Source organism: Symphalangus syndactylus, chromosome 14 (genome assembly GCF_028878055.3).
Source record: "Symphalangus syndactylus isolate Jambi chromosome 14, NHGRI_mSymSyn1-v2.1_pri, whole genome shotgun sequence".
Taxonomy (NCBI): Eukaryota; Metazoa; Chordata; class Mammalia; order Primates; family Hylobatidae; genus Symphalangus; species Symphalangus syndactylus.
In genome coordinates, this window is record NC_072436.2 from 111,270,503 (window position 1) to 111,294,765 (window position 24,263).

Consider the following 24,263-nt stretch of genomic DNA (forward strand, 5'->3'; position numbering starts at 1 on the left):
GAGTCTGGTGTTCCCAAAGAAGAAAGTTTCCCTAACTTAACAACAGCAAAAGCAACAGCAAAAGACACACACACCATTCACACACATGAATATCTTTGATCATGTAAGGTCTTTGTGTCTCTGGGCGAAGGCAGTAGAATTGGTGGTAACTAATTGCTGTGCTGTTCCTGCCTACCTCCCAAAGTTAGCTGTTGTATCTTTCCTCACGGGTTATAAATGGCTAGATTAATCCAACAGACAAGTGGTGAATGTCATGGCTGCTAAATGAGTAGTGATATGCTTTTACCTATATGCAGAATAGGTATTTGTGATTTGCCTACTCACAGGTATTGACAATTCCCACCCCGGGCAGGATTTTTGTAACATTCGGCAACAGGAGAATGAGTCTCAATCTTGGAGTGTTTAACTTGGCAGAACCCGCAAAAGACATTTGCAAAGGTGCCTTCTGTCCTTTGAAGGAGAAGACAAAGCCCTGAAGAGCTGAAATGTATTTTAATTTGGATGCAGCAGTTCGTTTAACAAAATCTGTACTGATAATCATGTTGTTGTTTCTCAGGAAACCACGGAAAAAAAAAAAAACCTCAGATAATTTGTATAATTACTTTATCCAGTGCCTATACGTACTAAAGTTTCAATTGTTAAATCATTCATGCTCTATCTACCAGCTGGCTGAAACAGCAAGCTCGGTGAATTTCCTCTCCAGGTAGGAAACAGGGCAAGTGAGATAAATTAGCTTCCTTATGCTGGGCTGGATTTCCCAAGGTTCTCTTGGGCTGACGCAGCTCCTGAACATGAAGCCTTCAGAGGGGTTTGACGGTGGCTCACAAGATGGGTAAACGACTCACATGCATTGTTCATTTCACTCCCAGCCACCGCTGTGGGGATAGCTGATCTGTGTGTCACTGCTGAGGCCCTCTGATTTTGAGCATCAGCTTACAGACTTAAAAAAAAAAAAGAGTCCTGATCCTTTGATCAATGCCCAAAGCCAACCTGGAGGACAGGTACTGTCTGAGCCCCGGGATCATCTGCCTGATATCTGAGCCAGAGCCTCCAAAACATCCATATAGGACAGACTGAGGAAGTACCATTCAGGAATGGTCCACCAGTCCAGTCACTGGACTAACACAAACCATCCAAACCAGCTTCTTTGGTGAACTTTATTTTTTTGAGACAGGGTCTCCCCCAGGCTAGAGTGCAGTGGCGTGGTCATGGCTCACTGCAACCTCAGACTCCTGGGCTCACGTCATCCTCCCACCTCAGCCCCTCCAGTAGCTAGGACTATAAAAGTACACCATCACATCTGGTTTGGTGGACTTTAAAAAATCCTGGAGAAGGTGGCTTCTGAGCCAGAAAAAGAGTAGCACTTGAGGAGCCGTAACGCCTCAAGCAGCCTGAAGGATGCTGCACAACAATCTCATTTAGTGCTCATGGGTAGGTAGATAGTCATGGCTATTTACATGGCGAGGAGACTTGGCCAAGGTCACAGCACTAGTCTACCGTGATAGTTTACTCCCAGACTTTCCTGAATCCAGCTCTTTTCACTAAACCACGCTGTAGCTCAAGAAAAATGTTGTAAAACCACTAGTAGGAATTAGGACTTGCCAGAAAAAAGAAAAAATGATCTTATGGAAATGTGTGAGACTCCTGTAGCAAATAGTAAGGGCAGGGATAATAGATACCCATAGATGGTTGTGCCTTTCATATGTTTGCTTTCATATGAAAAGCAATTAGGCATCAAGAGCTTATGCTGCATACAAACAAAACTCAAGGAGATAAATCTAAAACATGCGGTGTGGTGTTTGGTTCTGAAACTGCATTTTCTTAACAATGCTCCCAAGCTCTCCAGTAGGGATAAATAGCTTTTGGCATGACAGTTCTTTTATATAAAAACATGATTTAAGAAAATGGTGTTTGAAGCACATGTTTACATTACTGGGTTTATATGAACTACACCAGGCTCTTTTTCCCTTCGACGAGAGGCAACCTGAGCTGCTCCTCATGGTCTTTGCACTGAGTAGATTTATTTTAGAAGAGAAATAAGGCAAGGGAAGCAGCAGCAGCCACCTCTATGGTTGGACACATTTCTATCCAAGGAACCTGGTATTTGATGAGAGAATGATTGCTCCAGCTCTTGAATTATGAGTGCTCTTGGATTCAGGCGCTCCCTTCCTAAGCTATTCATTCCCAGCTCTGTAGACGTAGAGCTTGACTCAATTTATAAAGCTGGGACCCTTGGGAATGTGCACGTGCTCCACTGCATCACACTGTCCTCTTTTACGTTCCAAGAACCAAGCAAGATCTTGCCGCTGGCCCCTGCAACTTACCTGCTCAGAGCTCTGAATGTAAAATGGATTCCTTTTTTTTTAAAATTTAAATCCACATTAGTTTGGGGAACCAAATAAAGGGCAGATAAGTGCTTAAAAAACAAACTCTCAAAATAAGCCTCTCAAACTATTGAAGTATTTCTCTTGCCTCTGATGGGGCTGGATGAGGGTGTCTCGGCAAGGAGTTAAATGCAGGAGCAGTACCAGCCAGTTGATCCTCTTAACGTGAGCATTAAAAAACACCGTCAATGCTATCACAGGCCTTGGGGTTTCCAGGGAATTCCCCCAGAACAATTGCCTCACTGCCTTTCGGAAACATCTCATCTCGGCCTTGTTCTCTGCCTGTGTATGCACTGGAATCCCAGGGCAACATAGTTTATTGTTTTAATATCTGTCTGACACAAAGCAAAAGCATCCTCTAGTGACTCCTTATCTGTCATATGTATTTCTGTGAAAGAAATATCAAGACAAATAAGATGTTTGGGGGCACACCACGGGATGGTAGTTCTTGCAATTGGCGGCCTTTTGCAGAAGCAAGACACCCATCTGAAAAAGATGAAAGTCACCATTCTGCATTGAGATTAATAACCAAAGCAACGACAGAGAGCTGCATAGCAGCTGCCTGAAATGTGGCTGCCTCTTTGCAGAACTTTCCCTTTAAACAACGGGGGGTGAGAGGTGCAACTAGTGGTTTTAATTTTTTCTTGGAATTGGTTAAAAAGAACAAACAACAAAGTGGGTTATGATTATGACAGCCAAAGAAACAACACATGGATGAAGAAGTTGGCGGTACTGGTTGCAGGGATTAAAAAAACAAACACCGTATGTTCTCACTCATAGGTGGGAACTGAACAATGAGAACACATGGACACAGGAAGGGGAACATCACACACCAGGGACTGCTGTGGGGTGGGGGAAGGGATAGCATTAGGAGATACACCTAATGTTAAATGATGAGTTAATGGGTGCAGCACACCAACATGGCACATGTATACGTATGTAACAAACCTGCACGTTGTACACATGTACCCTAAAACTTAAATTATATTAATAATAAAACTGAAAAAAAAAGAAAAAGAAAAAAATACAAATGAACCTATTCTGAGGACTGTGATCCAGGTGGAATAACTACATTAATATCAGCGCTAGTAAAAGCCTCTTAGAAATCATCTGTTAATCAAATGTGCTGGGTCATGGGAAAAGTTGAGCAGATGGAGAAAAGCAGAGATGGTGCTTCAGTGATGGAGAAATAATGATTTCTGGAGTTCACCATTTGTGGGTGGGTAGTAGCTGGATAATTCTGGAATGCTGTGGGCAACTATTGTTCATAAATAGATATGTGCTATGATTGAGGTGGCAGGGAGAGCATGGCACCTAGTAGCTGTCTCAAAACACCCCTGTCCATGGGTTTGGTGAAGCAAATAGGGTCTCAGTAGCAAAGGGCACCTGTCTACAGTGTCGAATAATGGTGAAAATAGGGACACTTAATTCACCTACTGAGAGGCACCCCAGTGGCAGTGCTAAGAGTGAATAAGTCTCCTGTTGGATGTTACTTCCCGAATATCCCTAGGAGCACTGCGTTTGAAATTCTGAAACCTTAGCATTATATATATTTGTCCATTATGTGTCCCCCCGCAAGAATATAGATATAATAGAAGCCAACTTGAGACTATCTTCATAGCATATTTGCGGGAAGTAGAATTGCACCTGGCATATAGAAAAAACTTCAATAAAGATTGGATGAATGAAGCAACACCTTTCAACCCCCTCCCCAATCAAAGGACTAAAAACTAGAAGGAATTATCTCCGAGAAAATGACAAAGAGGACACAGGTATGCTGCCACCATAATGCTGAACCATAGCAAAAGAGAGGGAGTGTGTGATTCCCTGACTGGAAGGGTCCAGCCCAGAGGATCTTTTAGAGCCAGCATTGTTGAAAGCGTGGGGATGGAAATGCAAACAGTTCAGACAGAAGATCCTGGGTAAGACAATGGAGTCTTCACATTTTGCCCAAGGAAACTGGGGCAGGTCTTAGACTAATGGCAACAGAATTAAGCCTCTGAAACCAGATTTGTTCATTGTGCAAGCAAAACTAACAACCAATTCCTTGTATCTTGATCCAATTTAAGTCAAGATCATTTTGTATCATTTAAATCAAGATCAATTTGTATCTTGATCTTAATGGGTACCAGGAGAAGTGTACCTATTTTTATGTACTATTTTACATCATTTAAAATGTGATAAAATGGTACAAAATGCAAAAAGTACATGAGGGTGCACACTTAAAAGAATTTTCCTTCTTATTCCCACCCCCAAGCAGCCAGCTACCATGTTCTGCCCTTTTAAGTGAGAATCATGGCCTGACAAAGAGATTGGTAAAGTATAGTGCTTGGGCCCAATCTGGCCTACAGACCATTTTTGTAAATAAAGTTTTATTGGAACACAGTCACGCCTATTCATGTTTCAACCTAGAAGTCTGTGGCTATATGTACGGTAGTCTATGGCTACTTTCAAGCTATAACAAGAATTGAGTTGCTGCAACAGAGGCCAGATGGCCTGTAAAGCTGAAAATACTAATAACATCCAGCCTTTTAAAGAATAATTTTGCTAAGCCCTGGCCACACATGTCAAAGAGGGAAATACTGCCTCTCCAAACATGATGGGATGGGGAGGAGAGAACACAACCTTGGCCCAAATAGAGATGCTGGACAGCTGCTGAGAGGTTCCACATGACCACTCCCTGCTCAGCCATTTCTTGGAGTCCATCCTGTTTCCGGCCTCTGGGGGAAAGTTTAGAGAGTAGTGAAGAAGAAGGCTTGGGATTTAAACAGGCTTGGTTCAAAGCTGATCTAGCTGGGTGATCTCGGACAAGCTTCTTAATGCCCCCAAGCCTAAATTTCCTCCTCAGAAAAGGTAGCATAATTAATCATACCTGTCCTATAGTTTCTTCTTAAGAAAGCTAATGAGAAGGGCTTAGCACAATGCCTCACATACAGTGAGTGCCCAATAACCATTACTTATGATTATGGATATCATCATGATTTCAGGGCTGGAACTAGGTTAACAGGCGTTCACCGTATTTGAAGAACTTAAGTGGCGGGTGGAAGGGAGACACCAAAAACCTCTGTAATGAAGATAAATCATATTTTAATGCAATCTTTTAACACCCAAATTATTTTTTAAATCCACGGTGAGCAGGCTATCAAAATTTAAATAGTGCTGGACTAAGCCAAATGGGATCTTAAGGCTCCAAAAGGAAAAATAAATCTTATTCTGTCTTGATATTCTGTTAATCATGGATCTTTTTCTGTTACTTTAGATTTTTAAAAATATTGCATTAAGATGCTATTTATGAGGAATTTGGGTACCCCTTTAATCTTCAAAGTGAGCACGTCACTTGCTTACCCTAGTCACGGAGCTAGTTATTTTTAAGCACCCCCTTCATAAGATACTAGAAAAATATCTAGGAGGAAAGCAAGAAGCTGTCAGTTACTGGCAAGTGAGGGAAAAAGAAGACACAATTTTTTACACCAATGTGTCAGTAACACGATGACCTATATGTGTACTTTCTATTAACTGAGTCCAGCCCACTGACATTTTCTGTATTCTGCAGAAGAAAAAGGAAGCCATAAATTAATTTAGGTCCTTACTTTAATTACAGGAAACCCATGCAAGTTCTATCAATTACCTAAAAGTAAAATAGTACAGGCCTGATTTATGTACGTTTCTGCCACTTAAATCATTGTTTTATGAATTCCACACAATTACTTCTTTAAAATCTGCAATCAATATATCAATTAAAACTATGCCCCTACCACTCGCCCTTGAGTGTCATAGAAGTGAATAAATGAGGAATTGATTTTGCATTTTGATAATATTTACGTTCCCAAGCATTTGCCCATGATATCTTTTTTTTTCTTTTCTTTCTTTGTTTTGAGGAGGGAGGGATATCAGGGTGAAAATTTCAGGAGAAACAATAATTAATCTTCCATTAACTTTAGGATTTGTCCTGATGTGGATCTACTGTTCAACTCTGGCTTTCATGGAACTGTGGAAAACGCATTCAATGGCATTGATAAGCATATGGAACAATGAAGACATTTCTTCTGGAAAATGCTTTTCCAGCCCTTGACAAATAAAACTGACATCCCTCTATCAAGGGGCTTGCTATGGACTGAATTATGTCCTCTCCACCCAAATTCATACGTGGAAGCCGTAACCCCCAATGTGATGGTATTTGGAAATGGGGCCTTTTGAGAGGTAATTAGGTTTAGGTGAGGTCCTGAGGGTGGGCCCTTCGTAAGGTTCATGCCCTTATATGAAGAGACACCAGAGAGTGCTCTATTCCCCTGTCTCTCTCTCTTTCTCTCTGTCTCTGTCTCTCTCTGTCTCTGTCTGTCTCTGTCTTGTGAAAACATGGGAGAAGGTGGCCATCTGTAAGCCAAGAAGAAAGCCGTCACCAGAACCCAACTTTCTGGGCACGCTGATCTTGGACTTCCAGCCTCCAGATCTTTGAGAAAATGAATGTCTGTGGCTTAAGCCTCCCAGTCTACGGTATTTTGTTATAGCAGCCCAACCTGACTAATACGGTGCAAAACAAAACTTGCTCTTGATAGGGATTTTGTAATCCAAAATGATGTCTAAAAATGATTAGAAAAGACAGATACATTTGCCTATGTAATTAAAAATGCATGGTGGAATGTGAGCAACGTCAGTCGTCAAAGTAGGAAGTACGTTTGTAACATCTAAACTATTCATACGTTATCCTCCTAGTGAACAAGTTTCACTTACATGTGAATTGACAATAAAATGAGAAAAAAAACTCAAACGGGAAGATGTATACTGGAAATTCAAAAAGGTAAAGTCTAAATGAAAAATGTGAAAGATGATGATCATTAATAGGAGAAAGGCAGATACAAACTAAAACAAATTGAGATGTTATTTTTCACTGTGCAATTTGCAAAGCAGAGCAAAACATGGCAGTGCTGGCAAGAATGCTGGAAGGGAACCAACAGTTCCATGTTTGGGAATGTTACGTGTAGAATGGATGTAGCTGTACATAAGGGTATTTGCAAATATTTTTACTATCGCCTTGTGGAGGGAATATAAAAAGAAGTAGCTTGGGCCGGGTGCAGTGGCTCACGCCTGCAATCCCAGCACTTTGGGAGGCCAAGGTGGGTGGATCATGAGGTCAGGAGATTGAGACCATCCTGGCTAATACGTGAAACTCCGTCTCTACTAAAAATACAAAGAAATTAGCCGGGCATGGTGGTGGGCGCCTGTAGTCCCAGCTACTCGGGAGGCTGAGACAGGAGAATGGCGTGAACCCAGGAGGTGGAGTTTGCAGTGAGCCGAGATCGCGCCACTGCACTCCAGCCTGGGTGACAGAGCAAGACTCCATCTCAAAAAATAAATAAATAAATAAAATAAAGAGTAAAAAGAAGTGGCTTGAATGACTATGGATAGAGAATGGTTGAATTGACTGTCAACCATTTATGCCATTAAACAGTGTGAAAATATCTAAAAGGCTTAAAGGGAGAGGGTCACAATGTATTATGTGAAACTAAATATGATTGATATATGTAATGGCCATGTAACGTCTGTGTATACTCTCCTCTGTAAAGTCAAACTAGTAACACACTGTTCCCTGCCCCCACCACTGCATGTGTATATGTCCTTTTCTGAATAACCACGGAGAAATGTAGAAAGATACTGGGTGTCCACACACTTTTAACGGTTCAAGTTACTGGATAAAGTGGGGATATTATTCCCACATTATTACAATTGTGTGCGTGTGTGTGTGTGTGTTTATTTGCACACTTCACACTGATTGCAATGAGCAGCTGTTACTATTGTAATTCAAAATATATTCATAAAATCCTGAAGAAAACAAAATCAACATTTACCTGTTTCTGGAAACATCTACTTCATATGTAAATAAGGATCTGTGATAGCTCCCTTTGTTCATCTGAATCAGAAGTGAACTTTTTCATTCATGGAACCAATGATTTACCTTTTGATACTTCAACTAATGAAAATGAAATTCATGTTTTAATTTGGAAGAGATGCGGTATGTTCTTTACCTTCCTATTTCTGCCTGGTGCCAATTTTGATGTTGAGCATTTGCCATATGCAAAACAGTGCCGGCAATAATACACCTAGTACATTTCCCCTCAACAAGAGGAGCAGGCTGACCACTGGCCTTCAGAATGGAATGAACAGTCCACATACCAGCAGCCCTGCCCGTTTCACTAAACCTAGTTCTGTTAAGGGGTTGAATTGTTTCTATTGAAAGCCTATTGAAAAATATTAATTGCAAAGGTTTTCCATTTGATACTAGGTGATCATGCCTAATTCTCTAGAGTTTTGTTCTTTCTTCATTTAAGTTGGATAGAAAGCAGGCCCATTTTATACCCTGGATGAGAGTAGTTTATTAGGACGTGTAAGAGGATGCATGATGACCTGTGACACAATTTGAACTAGGGTTTTAAACCTGCATGAAGTTCAGGGGTGAGGGAGAAAAACTGGAGTCATTTGGAGTCCGATGGAAGAGTCTATGGAATTAGCTGTATGGACACAAAGTATCAGTGAAAATCTTTCTCAATACTTCTATGTGTCCTGGGTCACATTATTAGGATGATTCACTTAATGGGGGAGAAAACCTCACTGTTATGCAAAAATGCATCCTCAGAAGCAGATAACTTCAGTAGGAATTATTTTCATTACAGACTAATTCAGCAGGGTTCCTTTAAAAACCATCTCCCCTACTGCATTTAAGGATGATATTTACAGATGATTAGCTATTTGACTAGGAAGAGGTACAATTTCAGTCTTAAAAAAAAAAAACAAAGGTCAGTTAAAGATCCATGGAGGAAAAAAATGCAAAAAAACAAAAACGAAGCTCCAGAGTTATCTTGGAAGTCAGTAGGCACATAGGATCCAAGATACAAAAGTGTAATTTATACACACCTTTCTTCAGGAGCACAGCTGTTAAACAGAAATAAGGAACACAGGCATTTTCAAGTGAAAAAACAAGAGCATCCTACACGATTGCTAAAAAGTATGGTAGCCTCAGCTTTGAGGGCAATGGTTGGATTCCTAGAGAAAAAGTCTGCACCCATCAGAGCACAAAGATAAAATATGTGACTCTCAGCCCTGTGCAAATCGGAACTGTTGGGAGGAGAAAAATCCTGGATGACCATGAATATAACTCGTGTGTGTGTATGCACAGGCCTGCATGCAAAAATAACCATTTATGTGCTGGCTGAGCTGTTGCAGGAAATGGTGAAAGGTTTTGTAGTAGAATATGCATCTAATCTGGAAGAGAAAAACCTAAGCGAACGTTGCCAAGCCAGCAATCCGCAAACAGCCTAGACCAAAAAGCCCATAAAGGAGAAAGGAAACCACAGCAATGTGTCTTAGGGATGTGCACGTAAACTGAACATTCGACACCAATGCACAGCCTGCAAATAGAAATAACTGAAAGCCCCTCTGCCTACCCAACTGTAGAGTGAGAGGTCTCAGGGTTGGACACCATTACAAAATACTAATCGAGCTTGACAATCTGAATACCCTTGCTTAAGCATCGACAAGTCAAGATTCTTAATGTAAGAAACGAGTTTTCGTCTTGCTTTTTAATGGGGTAGTAAAATTAGCTATTTTCTTTAAAACTGCTCTACTGAAGGGGGTTTATTTTGTTTAATATTTTTGAAAAAAAAATTGCTATGAACCTAAGTTCTCAAGAATGGGGGAATAGATTAAAATATAATGAAACAATACTGTGGGTCCATTAACATATTTTTATAAAAAGCACATGGCATAAAATGTGCAGGTAATATGACTGATACAATTTAGAAATGAATACAATTTAGAATATGACTGATACAATTTAGAATGACACAATTTAGAAATGTTGGATGCACATTATACAATTTCATTATTGTAAATTTTTACTTTAAACATAGAAAAGGGTACAGTTACACACAGTGCAGTGATATTGCCACTTTGTATTTTTAATACTAAAATCGACCCTTTAAATTGGAGATCAGTACACTTCTCCTGTAAAGAGCCAGACTGTTAAAATGTTAGGCTTTGCAGGCCACCTAGGTCTCTGGCACATTCTTTGTTTTTGTTTTTTCAATCCTTGGAAAATCTAAAAACCATTCTTACTTCATAAGCCTTGTAACACAGGCCACGGGCTGTGTTGGGTGGCCCTTGCTTTAGATGGTTTCATTTTCTCTGTATGCTTCAGCTATTTTATTGTGGAGAATTTGGGAAATATTTTCATGTGATATGAGAGATGCTTCCCCAATTCACTTTAGAATAGATATAGCAATTCAAACTATCACACTTTTGGAGTTGATTGTTTTGTTCACTTCTGTAAAGAAAATTGAAATATAGATATGTCATAATATCATATAGAGCCATATTATCCAATATGGTAACCATTAGCCCTATATGGCTAATTAACGTAACATAAAAATGAGAGCCTCAGTTCCATCAGCACTGTGCTGGATAGCATAAAGATTTTATCCCGGACACTTCTATAGGACCTCAATGTTAGAGAAAAAATAATACTCTAGGACCCAGCCCTACAGTAAGTTTTGGCACACCAACTCTCCTTCAGAAAATAATATAGAGGAGGAAGGCTAGGTAAATGGAACAGTGATCAGATTTAGTCAAATGGACTCAGAAAGGCAGCTGAAGATTGAATAATTTTCCCAGGTTCAGAAGACCAATCTATTACACATTGGCTCAGGGATTGCCCTCCATTTCCTCAGTTGTAAAGCAAACACTGTGATACCTACCTGGTGCTGGTTTTGAGAGGAATACACAAGCCTGGATATGTGAAAATGTGTAGTAGCATTACAATTTCAGGAGATACATGCACACACATTTACACTGGCCCCAAGGAGGCCCTTCTGAATTTGTTGTCACAAATTGAGAAAGAACAACTTCTCGCCAGTATGGTTAGATTTCGGCTTCTCGGGAGGGAAAGAAGAATGTCTTGCATTTAATTAATGCCAAAATGGCCATTAAAGAGTATACTCTGGGCCAGGCGCGGTGGCTCAAGCCTGTAATACCAGTACTTTGGGAGGCTGAGGTGGGTGGATCATCTGAGGTCAGGAGTTCGAGACCAGCCTGGCCAAGATGGGGAAACCTCGTCTCTACTAAAAATACAAAAATCAGCGGGAGTGGTGGTACATGCCTACAATCCGGGCTACCTGGGAGGCCGAGTCATGAGAATTGCTTGAGCCCAGGGAGGCGGAGGTTGCAGTGAGCTGAGATGGCACCAGTGCACTCCAGCCTGGGTAACAGAGTGAGACTTTGTCTCAAAACCTCTAACTATGAGAAACAACTGGCTGTCAGACCTCCTGAAGACTTCAGACCCTTGGGTGTGTCACATGATATTTTTGATTCCCTGTGACTGCTGGTAACAGGGAGGTGCTGCCCCAACAGTGAGGAGGTTGGTTTTCCTCAGCTTCACAATTTAGGAAATGAAGATGTTAGGTTTTGGCAAGATGGTGAGGATTCTCCTGTGTCTCTTATCCCTCGAGCCTAGTGCTCCTCCTCTCCTCCCCATCCCTGCCTTTTACAACTACTCTGAGAAATAGCCCCCACCCCCACTCCAGGCACCCAGACTCACTTTTAAGCACTGACCCTAAAGACGACTCATTCTGCAGTTACGGGAACTTCACAGGATTTACACACATTGTATAAAACAGATGTTAAAGTTTCAGGTGTGGCTAGGAGATTCTTTAAGAAGGGGTATACCCTCTGGGAGAACATGGCAGAGTCAGTGGCGGCTTTAATTCTTCTACCTGCTCTGGGAATTGGGGTGAGGAAAGGGCATCCTTCAACCCAGAGCATCCACCCGAGGCAGAGAAATCTTCGGTTCTTCCATGTCAATGTTGTGATCTACTTCCTGTGTTTATTTTGGGTCTCTTCCCTCCAGCACTTGATGGCTATACTTATCTATGTTTAAAAGTGCCGCAACTTTTTAAAAGACAATTCTTTATTGTTGCTGCCCCTGCACTTGATTAAATAAGGGGGGAACCACATTTCTCTCTCTGCTCCTCCTCATCCTCCTCCTCCTCATTGGAATTACATAGCAAAGGATAGAACAGCCTTGCAAACAAGTAATTAGCCGCAAGCTGGTGGTATTTTCCATCGTGAGACAACTGTGTACGAGAATCCTGGTCAAGCATCTTTTACTAGGTGAGGGTGCCTTTAGGGTGGCCTGTATATGCTATTTAAACTATTTTTATATTAATTTACAAAGCTATGATAGAAGGCAAGCAATGAGCTAAAGCTCCCCACCCTTCCATGCCCCTCCCCGCCAACCCCATGCCCACATTCCCAACCATTGGACCCAACCCTGACAGATCTAATAAAGAACGTCCAGGACATCTGGGAAGTTGCATGGGAGACAGAGACATGCTTATGAAAATTAACTTCACCTCAGAGAGAGCCACAAGAGAGGGTGGGGCAGAGGGAGGGGGAGAGAACTTACATGGCAGGGAAGGTGACTGGACTCAGATTTATGTCACAAAACAAAAAGAGCCACGACAGTGGGCTTACTTGCAGAAGTATATACAAGTGAACTGGGGGCACTGTACATGGAAGATCCCTCCTGGTTGGCCTGGCACAACAGGACCGTGCCTACGAAAGAGAGAGAGAGATGGTATCTGGTTTGGGAATCGGTACACTACACCTGAGAGATCACGGCAATGCAACCGAGAAACGCAGAGAAATGAAAACACAGCCACATCCCAGAGCGCAGGACAACGGTACCCAACAAAGCCCCCTGCCTTAGCCAAAGGGAATCAATGGAAGCCCCACACACCCACCACAACCCGGCCCGCCAAGCACACGTCATGACTTTTCACATGGGGTTGTGTAGCGGACTCTGGTTGCCCCAGGGCCCAGGTTCCAATTAGGAACGGAAGCAGTGTGGCATACTGAAAAGGGAACTTGAGAAATATCAGAGGGAACTAGATACTAGGCCTGACTCAGACACCTCTTCACTGTGTGATCTTGGCAAGTCACTGTACCTCTCTGTGCCTCAGTGTTTCCATCTGGAAAATAGGGGGTAAATATACCTACCTCCAAGAAGGGCTGTGCATCGTATGACCGGAGATGTACCCAGGGCAGGGGCTGGCATGTAATAATCACTCAATCAATAGTAAGCATACCTGTTGATAGGTTTAGAGAAAACGGTACCTTCCTTCAAATGTCAGTCTTTCCGAATCAGTTCTTCAGAGGAAGAACAGAAGTAAGGCAGAGAAAGAAAAATTGCGAATTTTGCCATCCCTGGGACCCACCCTGGACCCACACTGGACACTGGGTGAGAGAATCTTCGGCTTCTGTTTTCCCACTTTCTTCCCTAAAGCTCTCTCCCTTCCCGCTAGAGAGGCTGCCTAGCTCATCCTGCAAACCACAGCTGCATTGCAGCAATGACTTGCCTCCTCCTGATTTAAAGCGAAGGGCACTGGGTTTATCCTTGCAAGATGGAATTTTACAGCGGTGAATAATGGTGGAATCCTGAGATACCTCCTCAATCTATGACAGCTTTTGAACAACCACCCACTCCAGGGATGACTGGGGTCAGGAATTGTCAGGGTATCAATTCTACTTTCCCACTGCTGCAAAACTCAAACTCCAAGACTTTGAAAATAATTAGAATTCTGAGGAGTTTTAAGGCCATTACTGGTGATGGAAATACCTCCCTGTGGTTTCTGTTCACTTCCTTGGCTGGGGAAGGTCAACCACCCCAGTTTGATAAGAAGCCAGCCTTACACGTGTACCCCCAGAACAGGGAACTTTTCTATATCCTTGGAGACTTGCCCTAGGGAATGGTTCTATGATCCTTCTGTATCTTCCCTATGATCAATAAAAACGTAGTTAAAACTTCCAAAGCGTGTGGGGTCCTGCCACATAGAGGGACTGTACGGTGATGTTATCAAGGGACAGTAAACTAGACACAATTCTTTCTAACCCTTCTCACTCTTCCCCTGTTACCAGTCTGAAAACTCCATCCACTCTCTGCCAGGGAGAAGCAGCCCAGGGCCAGAGGTTCTACCTGAAGGAATGTCCCATAGTCCTTTTTGATCTGGTTTCCCATGCTTACAGCTGGAGAAGAGCCACCCCTCACCCCCAAAGTAGCCCTTCACACAACACTGAAATTAACTCGAAATTAACTAACCTCCTCTGGGTAGTAAATGTATCAAGAGTCTGGCAGAGTGTCAGTCATGATTCACCTGTGCTAAACTTGTAGTTCTTTCTTCTTCTTGTTCATTTAAAAACTTTATCGGCCAGGTGTGGTGGCCCATGCCTGTCATTCCAGAACTTTGGGAGGCCGAGGCAGATAAATCACCTGAGGTTAGGAGTTCAAGACCAGTCTGGCCAACATGGTGAAATCCTGTCTCTACTAAAAATACAAAAATTAGCTAGGGGTGGTGGCGGGCGCCTGTAATTCCAGCTACTCAGGAGACTGAAGCAGGAGAATCGCTTGAACTCAGGAGGTGGAGGTTGCAGTAAGCCGAGATCACACCACTGCACTCCAGCCTGGGTGACAAGAGCAAAACTCCATTTCAACAACAACAACAAAAAAAAAGTTTATCACAACGTACGAGATGATCCTTTACGTGGTTTAACCTCTCCTCAGGTATTTCCAGATTTAGCAGGTCATTGGAGATTAACAGCAAACAAACCAAACTCCAAAGAATGGAGATTGGGATAGGAAATCAACCAAGAGAAGGCAAACTATCTACCAGGAAAGACAGTTAGTCCCCTCTACGGTCAGTGCTGTTTATCAGTGAGTACTCCTGTGTGACTCTGTAGTGGTTATCCATGTGCTTCTGCTCACTGCTAGAAATCTTAGAAAGAAATGAATGTTTCTATAGGCTATACAGAGAGTTAACAGATCGGAATCATCTAGGATAGGATCCTAGCAGGTGGATTTAGGGAATGCTCCTCAACCTTCTCTCCCGTGCACGCCTGGTTTAAAAAAACACTTTTAAAATCAGATCTGAAGTTTCTTGGGGTGCCTAAATTTCAAAAGAAAAATGTGTAACTGTAACGAAAACATACGCAGAAGGACATTTCAGTATTGTATGGTTAAAACCCTTGGGTCAATTTTCAATATCCTCAATGCAATTTATGGAATTCCACTGGGACACAGCACAAATTTTTGCCTGGAAAGCTAACCTCTGGCAGGGCATAATGAAGAATTTCTAATTTTTTTTTATGCTGTGGATTCTGAGAACCTGGACTGAAATAACTTCCTTGGATACTTTCTTAGTAGTAAAAAAAAAAAAAAAAATCTTTATGCAATGATTTTTGACCTTTTGTAAAACAAAATCTATGCCTTCACGGGATTTGGTTTTTGTTTTATCTAAAAGCATCCTCCAATTTAATTTGCAAAGTACTTACTGTATGTTCCCTTAGTGCTTTGTGACCTTTTCTTAAAAGGAAGCTTTGAATTCAACAAAACCAAAGCAGCAGAGAACACTGCAACCTCCATGCATTTTTTTGGGCAGGGAAGGGTAAGTGTGTTTGTTTTAAAAAGTAAGTCAAACAGGTAATAAGCTACAAGCAGCAGTATGGAGAGTGACTACAAGGTCATTCAAAGCACTTCTCAATATAGCTTCAACATAGCTCTTCAGTGAGTCCACTGCGCTGGATCTTCTATCTGTCCCTAGCCTTCAACATAAACCTTCTACTGCCAAATGCCAGGAACCTTCATCTGTATCACATGGTGACATCTTGTACTTCTCAGACTTCCGTGCTTTTATCAAATTCCTTATAATCTAAGGATGGCAATTGGGGTCAATTTATACTTTTTACCCATTCTTTAGCCAGAATGGAATTAATCAATTTCAATATTATCCTTTCCTATTGTCCTGGAATCCTCACAATCATTCTCAACACAGCCAGTAGGCAATGATTCCCATTTGATTAGAGTTGATGAAGGGGATGAAATCTTCATGCCATTCCTGCTCTTAGAGTTAGATTAAACCATTTGAAAATGATTTTTTCTTTTTTTTTTTTTTTTTGTCAAACAGAATTGAATGTTGCCAAGTTCATGTGGTTCCACTTAAAAAAAAAGGGGCGGGGGCTTCCTCTGTCTTCCTCCAACATAGGTTAAAAGTGACCTCTCCTCTCCCTAGTCCTCAGGGGTGAATTAGTTACTCCCTATTCTATGCTCTTATCTTACATTTTTAAACCTCCCTGAAAGATCCTTCGTGGTCCTGTACTACAATTTTCTACTTACATTATCGGTCATCTGAACTACAAAAGCCACCTGGGGTAGAGCCAAATCATACTCATCTTTTCATCCCCAACACCTAGGAAAATACCTGGTCCTCAGAAAGATTAATGCGTATGATTGAATTATAATACATTCTTAAAAAGAACTCTCCATTTCTACCTTCTTTGCTAAAAATAGTGTTTTTTTTTTCAACCAATCCTTCTTCCGCCTGTTGTTCATGGCAGGAAATTTGCATGCCTAAAGTTCAAATAGATTTACACACTACATCTAACTTTTATGGATTGAAATAGCTTCAATCTATTTCACGTGTTTTCTCTTCTTTCCTGGTTCTTATAAAGTTGGCTCATCCACTCTTAACAAGAAACCTGGGCAGCCTGGACTGTCGATGACTGTATCACCACCTGACAGAGACTGAGCTCCATGGGACAGACCTCAGTCTCAGAATAATCACAGCCCGTTCCAAAGCCTGTCACACTTGCCTGCTCTGAGTGCCAGATCATCGGCATCCCCACATCCTGGCAAGATGTCCCACAGCCACTCTCCAGCAGGATTTTGAATCCTCCAGAGAGGAAGGGAGTAAGCCAGTGCCAAGGTCTCAGATGGGGCATCGGAACCCTTTCTGCTGAACAGTAGTCTCCATACAGTATGTAGGGGATCATTCCTGGCCCCTGAAGGGGCAGGGACAAGCCTAGAAGGGATGTTTCCCATCACAGACAGGAAGGAGGAAGTGTTGAAAACTGTTCACTCTGCTGCCAACCCCTAAGTGAGGAAAACTGGACTCAAACTGGAACAGCAGTGCAGTTTCACACCTCCATGCCTTTGCAGAGCCTTTGTCTTTTTCCAGGAAATCTTTTCCTCGCTCTAGATAACTCCTTTCTGGACTCAGCTCTCGCTTCTCCTAGAAACCCTATCTATGTACCTTTGTCTGGTGGAGTTCAGCTTCCTTTCTCTTCTTTTTAAAATTGTTTTGTGTAATCTATTTAATGAGTGTCTTCCCCCATTGATGCTACTAATTCAAAGAGACCAGGAATCATCCCCCATTGATGCTCCTAATTCAAAGAGATCAGGAATCATGTGTTTATCTTCCTATCCTTATGAGTCCTGGAACCTAGACTAAGAGGCAGGAAGCAAATGAAGAGAGCATCCAAAGGTTTCTGATAGGCAGCCATGCTACACTTTCAAGAAATAAAGTTAAAATGGAGGATGGGAAGGAAGAAAAGAAAGGGTGTTTGCCAATGTCTGTCCCTTCCCTTTTAGTATCAAATGGGCACAGTTCCAAGCCAGTACATGGTGAATAACTAGAACTTTTCCTACATAATTTCTGAATTTAAAAAAAAAATGTGAAAGGAACATCCCAACTGCCTGGCAACTGGGAGTGGCCAATTAGCTTCATGAGCTCGAAGATTAAGATGGGTTAGGAAATCTTGGAGGATGCTCTTGAAAACACAAAGAGCAACAGCTAGACTTTATGAAACAGCTAAGATGGAATGAGTATTCTGTGGTACCTGCGCAGGAAGTTTCTGTATATGACATGCACTGCCTGTACCTCTAACACAGGAGTTATTAAGAAATTATTTTAGGCAGATAGTAAGGGTAAAGGTTCTAGGTGGAAATTTTCCGGTAATAAGAAACCACCCCCAAACCGTCTCTTTTCTAACAGAGAAGACTGCTTGAAGGTCTGAGCAGGCAAGCTTTGATATGAAAATACCAGCCATTAGAAACAGGGTTCACTCATTGTGGCGATTCCTGCTGTCTTCTCCTTGTCACCACCTGTGCCCAGTGTAATGGCCACCTCCAGATAACACCATGTGTTCAGAACATCATGGCGACCCGCATTTACATATTAAAGGACTAAGGTGGGAGGGCCAGGTTTTTTGCCGGCTATGTAAATGACACACCTGGCCAAACCAATCCCCTGGGCTGTATGCAAATCAGACACCGCCTCCTCAAGCCTCCCCTATAATCTACCACTTTTCTGCCACACACAGGGTTTCTCTGTTCCATGCCCCACTCTCTGGTCTCTGTATGGGGAAGCTGTTCTTTTCTTTCTTCCTCCTTTCTTGCCTATTACACTTTTCGCTCCTTAAAACCACTCCATGTGTGTCCGAGTTGTTAATCCTATCAGTGCAAGACCAACAACCTTGGCATTTCTCCAGTCATCAGAGCCGTATCACCTCTACAAACCTCTACTGTGTGCTGATGCAGAGTCACACAAAAATAGACCTCTCCACTGAGGTCTGGTTTTCCTAATGTCACTCAGCCGAGAAAAGGAGCTTACTCTGGAAAGAGGGCTAAGAGGAGAACCCTAGAACCCTGCAGGGCAATGTCTGAGTAGTACAAGTGCTTATTAGTCCCTCTGCCTCTAGTGCTGAGCCAGGACACTGTGGTGTAGTGAGTATCATCATTCATCGGCAGGTTCTTATGGGCATCTGCTAGTCTATGTGCCAGGCACTGTGCTAGGCTTTGGGGCACATCTGTTGAACTCTATGTGCTCTTCCAGAGGATGACATGTTATCACTTTTAGTGCTCATATGCTCAGTAACAAATGTGTACATGAAAAGGAACAAAAGAATGATTCTGAATATCAAACCAAACCTTAGCCTACATAATTAGTCACATTGCTCACTAAGTATAATTATTTGAGAACAATTTTTATTAGATATAACTATGATGGCTTTGGCCAAAATTCTATATTTCTCCTATATAATGCTATCATAACTGAAAGTTTAGTAGAAATAGGAACCAATGCTAGAAATATTTTGATTCTACATAAAGAAAAAGTTTTTTCAACATTTGCCAAAGAATATTTACTTTGCATTTGTCCCCCCATAATAGGGGTCTGATGCCATTAGTCCTCCTTTACTGGCATTAAAAAAGAGGCACAGAAAAACAAAGTCCTTTACCAAAAACTTTACCAATGAGAGGTAAATTTTAGATGAAAAATAAGCTATTAGGGTTCCTAAATTGTCACTCATTTCATCAATGAGTCGTTCCTTCAGTCCATTGTTGTAGAACCATTTTTAAATGCTATAACTCTGAGTACTTCAGAATGTGACTTTACTTGCGGAGAGGTCTTTAAAGGTGTAATTAAGTTAAAATGAGGTCATATGGGTGGGCCTTAATCTGACACATCTTACAAGAAGAGGAGATGAGGACACACAGGGAAACCCATGTGAAGAGAGAGAAAAGATGGTCATCTGTAAGCCGAGGAGAGAGGCCTCAGAAGAAACCAACCCTGCCAACACCATGGTCTCAGACTTCCAGCCTCCAGAATTATGAGAAAATAAATTTCTGTTGTTTAAGCCAGGGTTGCCCAACCCCTGGGCCACGGACCTTACTGGGCCACACAGCAGGAGGTGAGCTGCAAGTGAGTGAGCAAAGCTTCATGTGTATTGATTGACAGCTGCTCCTCATTGTTCATGTTACCGCCTGAGGCCCACCTCCTGTCAGATCACTGGTGGCACTGGATTTTCATAAAAGTGTGAATCTTATTGGGAACTGAGCTAGGGATCTTGGTTGTGTATTCCTTATGACAATCTAGTGTCTGATCTGTCACTGCCTCCCATCAACCCCACATAGGACTGTCTAGTTGCAAGAAAACAAGCCCAGGGCTGCCACTGATTCTACATTATGGCAAGTCGTATAATTAATTCATTATATATTACAATGTAATAATAATAGAAATAAAGTACACAAGAAATGCACTCGCATCATCCTGAAACCATCCTCCCTACCTGGTCCGTGGAAAAACTGCCTTCCACAAAACCCAGCCCGGGTGCCAAAATGGTTGGGGATTGCTGGTTAAGCCACCCAGTCTGTGATACGTTGCTATGGCAGCACTAGCCAACTACTACACCTACCTACCTTATAATGAGGGTCCCCTACAAAGTAACCCACAAGCCTCAAACTTCTCTTGGACTTAGAAGCCAAAGAGGTTGCCATGAGGTCCCTAGTGATGGAGGTGATTGCTTTCAATTGACAGATTTATCCAAAATTTACCCAAAGCCCCAGTGGACTGTGGATACTTTCACAGTCACGCATTTTTGAACTCCAGACTAGCATTGAGCTTATCCATGTAAGAATATTTTCACAGTTAATCCCTAATGCTTTTACACCAGCCTGAAAGATGAGCTTCTCTGAAGGGTTATGGTAGAGTTTTAAGTATAGGGATATTTCCATTTGGGCACAGATGTTGCAGAAAAAATGTTGCTCTGTATGTTTACTTCTTATAAATCAAATCATGTTTTAATTGTACCAAGAGATTTCCATACTTAAAGGGGCCCTGAAGCGAAACTGTCTATAGTGTAAATAATCCCTCACTCCAATTTATTTTTATAAGCTTTGGTTTTCATAATATTCAAAAAGAAGTACACCACTTCTTGTTTGTTTCCTCTTTTTGCTTTTTATTTTGACATAACTTGAGACCTTTTGGAAAAGTCACAAGAATAATACAAAGAAGAAGAATTTGTTCCTTGGCTATTTATTGTTTGAAAATTTTAATGACTCATTCGAACTGTCCACTTAATCTCCTGCAGCCACAATTTAGGCTAATAGTGGCATTGACAGAAAATATTTAACTTAATGAGATAAACCTAACAATAAGAGTTCCCAAAGTGTTTTACTGAATACCTGAGAACCACTGGGTATCCTGCTCAACTTTGACTTAGATTATCATTTATTCTTAATGACCCTCTAGGACAGACACTATTTTTATACCCATTTAATAGATGAGGATATCCAAGCATAGAGAACTCTTTTTTCTTGCCCGAGGTGACACAGATCTTGTGATGCTAACTGCAAATCATACCAACCAGATTCCTGGACCCAGGGTTCTGACAATCATCTTCTAAATCAAGTGCTGACCAACGACAGACTTTTGGCCAAATCCAACTGCTCCCCCTCCCCCGAGCCCCCACCTATTTTTATATGGTCTGTGAGCTAGGAATGCTTTTTACAATTTCAAATGGTTGACAAAAGTCACGGTAATATTTGACCAGTGAACATTGCATGAAACTCAAGTTTCAGTATCTAATAAGTAAAGTTTCATTGGAAGACAGCTACATCTATTCATTTTTGTGTATGGCTGCTTTTCTGCTAAAATGACAGGGCTGAGTAATTGCACAGAGACCTTATGGCCTGCAGAGGCTAAAGTGTTTACTGTCTGGCCCTTCACAGACAAAGTTTGCTGATCAGTGTTCTAAGATCCCTTTACGCTTGGAAAAATACTAACAGTAACTCTCTCTCAGTACACCATTAGCCCTTCCCCAGGGAGCTGGCACTAAGTATTTCAGAGGCTATCATTTGATCAATACTTGCCAAAAAATTAATTTTATTTCATTTTTGTTCAAAACAGACTTTTTTAAAACACAGGTTTTAAAAATATTTGCTCCAAATTTCTTTTGAATTCACTGTTTTTCAAAACAATAAAAGAATTAGACCAGGTGTGGTGACCCTGCCTGTAATACCAGCACTTTGGAAGGCCAAGGCAGGCAGATCACTTGAGGCCAGGATTTCAAGACGAGCCTGGCGAACGTGGCAAAACCCATCTCTAACAAAAAAATACAATAATTAGCCAGGCGTGGTGGCATATGCCTGTAACCCCAGCTACTTGGGCGGCTGAGGCACAAGAATTGCTTGAACCCGCAAGGCAGAGGTTGCAATGAGCCGCGCTTGCACCACTGCACTCCAGACTGGGTGATGGAGACTCCATTTCAAAAAACAAAAAAAAAAAATTTCAAGAAGTTGTTCCATAGAGTATTTGTGGATGTCTATCAATTCAGCCACAACAAAAACAATGGAAATAAGTTTTATCTTGAAAGATGTTTGTCCTTCAAAGTTATGGGTGTCAATATATAGATAAGAAGACACTAGGGTCTTGCTTCTCAAACTCTACTACGCTCTGAATCACCTGGGACTCTTCTAAATGCAGACTCTTATCTAGGGGGTCTGGGGTGGGGCCTGAGACTCTGTATTTCTCAGAGGATTCCAGGGGATGCAGATGGTGCTGACAACAGTAAATTGCTAGGGACTACATAGGAAGCTCATGTACACCTAATATTGACAGTGCCCATTAAGGTGGCACTGGGTTTCAGGCGCTATACAAGATGTACTTTACATGCACATCTTTTTCTTATCAAACCCAAGATGAAATGAAAGCTCAGAGAAAAAATATAATAAAACTGAACTATAAGTCAGTTTTGTCTGACTCCAAAGCTCAGACACTCTCTGTCAAAGCTACACCTGTTTATCAATGGTGATACTTGGTCCTGAGTTGATAAAAACACATCCTTCACCATGAGAATGATCAATATCCATTACCCCCATTACAACAAAGCCACATCTAAGAATTCTGAAGCTGCCATCTGGCAGGAAACACCTGACTCTTCCTGGCTAAAGATGTCAGCTAGAACTTCCTGATTATGTTTAAGAATCTGCGATAGGGTTTTAAATCCAACCAAGGAAGGCTTTGGGCAGAAGGTGTCTTTCACAGATAAGAAAAATCCTACTTGCAAGATTGAAATAAGACAGAGAGGAGGAAAACGCAGAGAGTAGAAACAGTGAACGTTTGAGATTTCTATAGTGTCATTGAAAAAGCATAGGCTTTGAAACTTTTAACTTTTTTTTAATCATTTTTATACTTTAAGTTTTAGGATACACGTGCACAACGTGCAGGTTTGTTACATATGTATACATGTGCCATGTTGATCCTGATCTTGCTGACTGGAAGTTGAGTTGACTTTGGGTAAATCTCTGTACTTCTCTGAGCCTCAGCGTTTACATCTGTCAAATAGGGACAAAAATGTGTACTTGATCAAATATTACTGTGAAGATTAGAACAACAGCATGAAAGTGTTTGGCAAATAGTAATCAGTAAGTGAATCAATAATAGTCACGGAAATAGCAATTATTATTGGGTGTCTAAAACAATGATGCTCTGAGGACTTATTTTGGTTTTAAGAAAGGAAATAGCAAATTTATAGCTATTGAACTATTTTGTTCAGCCACTAAACATAATGCTAAACATAATAGTTAATGGCAAATATTTTAGTATTAAATGAATTGCAAGCACTTATATTTGGGAGTTTTAATGTGATAAGATATGTCTAGCTTCCAGTGGGAAGTCAGGGGACAGACCACGGGTGTCTGGGCTAGGATTCCTGTCCGGCAGAGCCACTGTAGGCAATGGTGAGAAGCCACTACTTGCTATAATTGAGACATAGCTCCTCCAATTTGGCACATTTCACTTCTTTATCTCATAGCCTGTTCCTACAAACATTTTAGTTTGCAATCTCTGATTAGGAAAAAAAAAAATTAGAAACTATTATTGAACTGAAAACAGTGGAGTTTACAGGTCTCTGCAAAGAACCTAGAAGGCCTTCTGTACTCTCTTCTCATCTTCTTGGGAATAAGAGCCTCTAAGATACTGGCAAGAGCCTAAAAAGCTGTCTAGACAGGCTTCTCTACTGTCACTTCTTTCATATTTCAAGTACTATTACAGAACTATTTAGGAGGGACTCTATTTGTGGAAGGAGGACGAGATTCTTCATCTTGAATTGCCTTCCTAAGCCTTCTCAGATTAGGCTTAAAATTTTGACGTGACTTTTTTGGTGGGAGTAGAAAATACACATCACCTTTCAATCTCTAAAAGAGTGACTGGATGAAGTTGT

General features: G+C 41.4%; 1 protein-coding gene across 42 annotated transcripts in view; it reads right to left on the minus strand.

The window, feature by feature from the left end:
• RBFOX1 (RNA binding fox-1 homolog 1) overlaps nt 1-24,263 on the minus strand; it is a 2,507,416-nt gene that overhangs the window by 71,540 nt on the left and 2,411,613 nt on the right. For 28 of the 42 annotated variants that reach the window (XM_055240470.1, XM_055240504.1, XM_055240475.1 and 25 more), the window contains one exon: nt 12,906-12,986. The exons of the other annotated variants lie outside the window; for them this stretch is intronic. In XM_055240470.1, the coding sequence (XP_055096445.1) occupies nt 12,906-12,986 (81 nt within the window). The remainder of the gene's footprint in view (nt 1-12,905; nt 12,987-24,263) is intronic. 42 annotated transcript variants of the gene reach the window in all.